Source organism: Benincasa hispida, chromosome 5, assembly GCF_027475165.1.
Source record: "Benincasa hispida cultivar pf3 chromosome 5, pf3_genome.v1.1, whole genome shotgun sequence".
Lineage (NCBI taxonomy): Eukaryota > Viridiplantae > Streptophyta > Magnoliopsida > Cucurbitales > Cucurbitaceae > Benincasa > Benincasa hispida.
In genome coordinates, this window is record NC_143482.1 from 11574840 (window position 1) to 11578208 (window position 3369).

Genomic DNA, 3369 nt, shown 5'->3' on the forward strand with positions numbered 1-3369 from the left:
AATACCAAAGTTAACTATTCTAATGCGATGAACGCATGCGACCGCAATATTATGAACTTGATGCTTTTTGGACGCAATCTAACATATTTTGTCAACACAAACCTTCATTGTTTAATAACTTAGTACTATAATAATGTGCATTTCTGCCCGTTATCACCTGCTCAATCGGAGAAATTTATATTGGGTATGCACTATGCGTTCTAGGGGCAAGCATAAACCTAATGCCTCTGTCAATTTTTAAACAACTGGAGATTGGAGAACTCACGCCCATATCAGTGGCCCTCCAATTAGCAGACCGATCGCTCGTTCATCAAGAAGGAAAGTTAGAGGATGTGTTGGTCAAGGTTGATAAATTCATCCTTCCTGCAAACTTCATTATAGTCGATTATGAAGTTGATAAAGATGCCTCTATTATCTTGGGACGACAATTTCTCTCCACTGGGAGAGCTCAGATCGATGTGCACAAAGAAGAGATTATAATGAATGTTAATTGTCAGAAACTAAAGTTCAGCACCACTAAGGTGATGAGCTACCCGGATGAAGCACGCTTTTGCGATATAGATGAGGAATGACCCTACAGCTTTGATTGGGAAACAGATGAAGAATTGGAGGACGAGGCCCACACTATAGTCGAATCATATAATGCGATGACCGTGATATAGAAAACTTGTACCCGCTGAATATAGAAGAAGAAAAAGGATGGAATAAAACTTCTCTGGAACAACTTTCAGTCTTGGAACTGAAGAAGTTACCAGCCCATCTAAAGTAGATGCTTTCCTGGGACAAAATGAAACCTTGCCAGTCATCATTGTTGGAACGTACCATAACGCAGCGGAAGTGACTAGGATCCATAAGCACTCTGATTCATTAATTTTGGCAAAAATGAAAACATGCTTTAACTAAAATAAATGGGTTTCATGACATGCCTTTGTAGAACTTCCTCAAAGATTGAAATTAGCTGCAAATCTCCTCTGAATCTTGTTGTAGACCACCCCAAGATCTACCCTATTATCCTGTTGGTGCTCTAGATTGAGTTGTGAGACTCAAAATAAGCCTGAATTAAGGGAATATGGAGACTAACTCACTGCAGCAACCTAACAGAAGAACAACTTCTTCTCTCGAATTTTTCAGAGAAATTCTTTCGGTTGTATTTTTTTCAAAACACTCCAATCTCTTCAATATATTGCAGACACTCATGCAAAGAGATATGTTGCATGAGATACAACTTATGCTTAGAGTTAATGAAGCTTGAAGAGTGGGTTGTTAGTGAGCTACTTGGAAGATGACAATGGAGAAGATCAATTTTCCATTGTGTTTTTCATCTCTTTTCTAATTTCTCAAATATTGATTTCATAAATCAATTCTTTTATAAAATTGAAAATATTATTAATTTTAAAAATCAAATTTCATAAATTAATTTTCTTAATAAAATTAATAAATAAATATTTAAACAATTTAAATAATTCTAATAATTTAATATCAAAATATTAAATTAATTTTAACACAATTCCATCTTCAAATACTTAAATCATATTTAAATATTATTTCTCCAATTTCATTTAATTCTAATTTGAACGTTTCAAATTAACTTAGCATGCTATTCTAGAGCTAATCTATTAACGAGCTAGTAGGGGGACCTCGCGGACCTACAGATCATGGGCTCCAACGATCTGAGATTAATCAGCTAAACTCATTAGACCGATCTAATCCCCAATCGTTAACTAATGGATGATTCCACTAAAGCCCATAGCTGAACTCCCCTCACTATGGATATATTATGTTCACTCAATATAACCATGATTAGTAAGTTAACCCTTTAAAGGTTGTTTGTAATAACAGCTGGGTCGAATCTCTATTTTACCCCCGAAATTAGTTATTGTTCCTTATGTCTCACTGATCATCCAATGAACAATTTATTTGTGATCCAATCAACAAATCGAATCCCTCTCGGGCCAACGAGAGGGTGAGACCTCTTGTTCAAAATCTAGAATCAGAACTTAAAGGGATCAACCTCTCTACTAAATCTAATCGGGTAGGAGTGAATTCCGTCTTACACCCTATGTCCCTAGCTATTCATCTGATCTTATCCTTAAAATGGGAGGCTTATTGAGTAGAGGTAGTTGGTCTACTCTCACCGTTTGCAGATCAAAGGATAATCCCGAACAAACAGGGGTTCATAGTTAGCTCAGGATTAAGGTCAAGTTACCTAGGTCATCGCATTGAAATAGTTAGTCTTAAACAGTAAACAATGTTATAAAGTAAGAGTGATTGTTTTGTGGTCCGATCTTGCACAAAACTCATTTGCACAAGACGCCCCCACTCCTCATGTCCCAATATGAACGAATTAGGATCACTTCGTTTGTAGCACTTTACAACTCTTTGTAACAAATACAGAGTAGGCCGCATCCAATAGTGTTACCAGAATAAGGCAGCCAAACTTATTCATATACTATAGATCATTTTGACTATTTACTCGAACGTGATCCACTTGTATGTCTCCACATAAAGTTCAAGTACTCATATAATAGTCAAGGGACTTAGGTTTATTGGATTTCTAAAAAACAATATATTCAATTACAACTTATTGAATTTTCAGAATAAGTTCTATTGATTACAAACCACGAGTTTTAGGACATAAAACCCAACAATCATATTATCCACGCTTACAAAGGAAAGAGAAGTAGCCCTTCTTAAGGTGTTAAAAAATTACAACAAAGTCATAGGGTGAACCCTTGCTGATATTAAGGGAATAAGCCCATCCTATTACATGCACAAAATTAGATTGGAAGAGGGTCAGATGGGCTCTGTTGAAGCTCAATGCAGGTTGAACTCTGCAATGAAATAAGTGGTTAAAAAGGAAATCATCAAATGGTTGAATGCTGGATTTATCTATCCCATCCCAGATAACACATGGGTCAGCCCAGTGCAGTGTGTGCCAAAGAAAGGGAGAATGACAGTCGTTCACAATGAAAACAACAAACTAATACCAACGCGTACAGTTACCGATTGGGGAATCTGCATGGATTATCCGACACTCAATGTTATGGCAAAAAAAGATCACTTCCCCGTTGGGTTTTATGTCCTAGAACTCGTGGTATGTAAATAATAAAACTTATTTTAAAAATTCAATAAAGGTGTTATTTAACAGATTTATTGCTTGAATAGAAATCCAATAAACCTAAAAGTTTCTTGGCTATTGGATGAGTGCTTGAACTTTATGTGGAGACATAAAGGTGGATCGGGTTCGAGTAAATAGTCAAAATGATCTATAGTGTATGGATAAGGTTGGATACCTTATTCTGGTAACACTATTGGATGTGGTCTGCTCTGTAGTTGTTACAAAGAGTTGTAAAGTGTTACAAACGAAGT

At 36.1% G+C, this 3369-nt stretch overlaps 1 protein-coding gene across 1 annotated transcript; it reads left to right on the top strand.

Moving 5' to 3' along the window:
• Positions 1-221: 221 nt before the first annotated feature.
• LOC150035903 (uncharacterized) lies at positions 222-572 on the top strand. The gene has a single exon (XM_090313502.1). The coding sequence runs from the start codon at positions 222-224 to the stop codon at positions 570-572; it is 351 nt and encodes a 116-aa protein (XP_090169628.1).
• Positions 573-3369: the final 2797 nt, after the last annotated feature.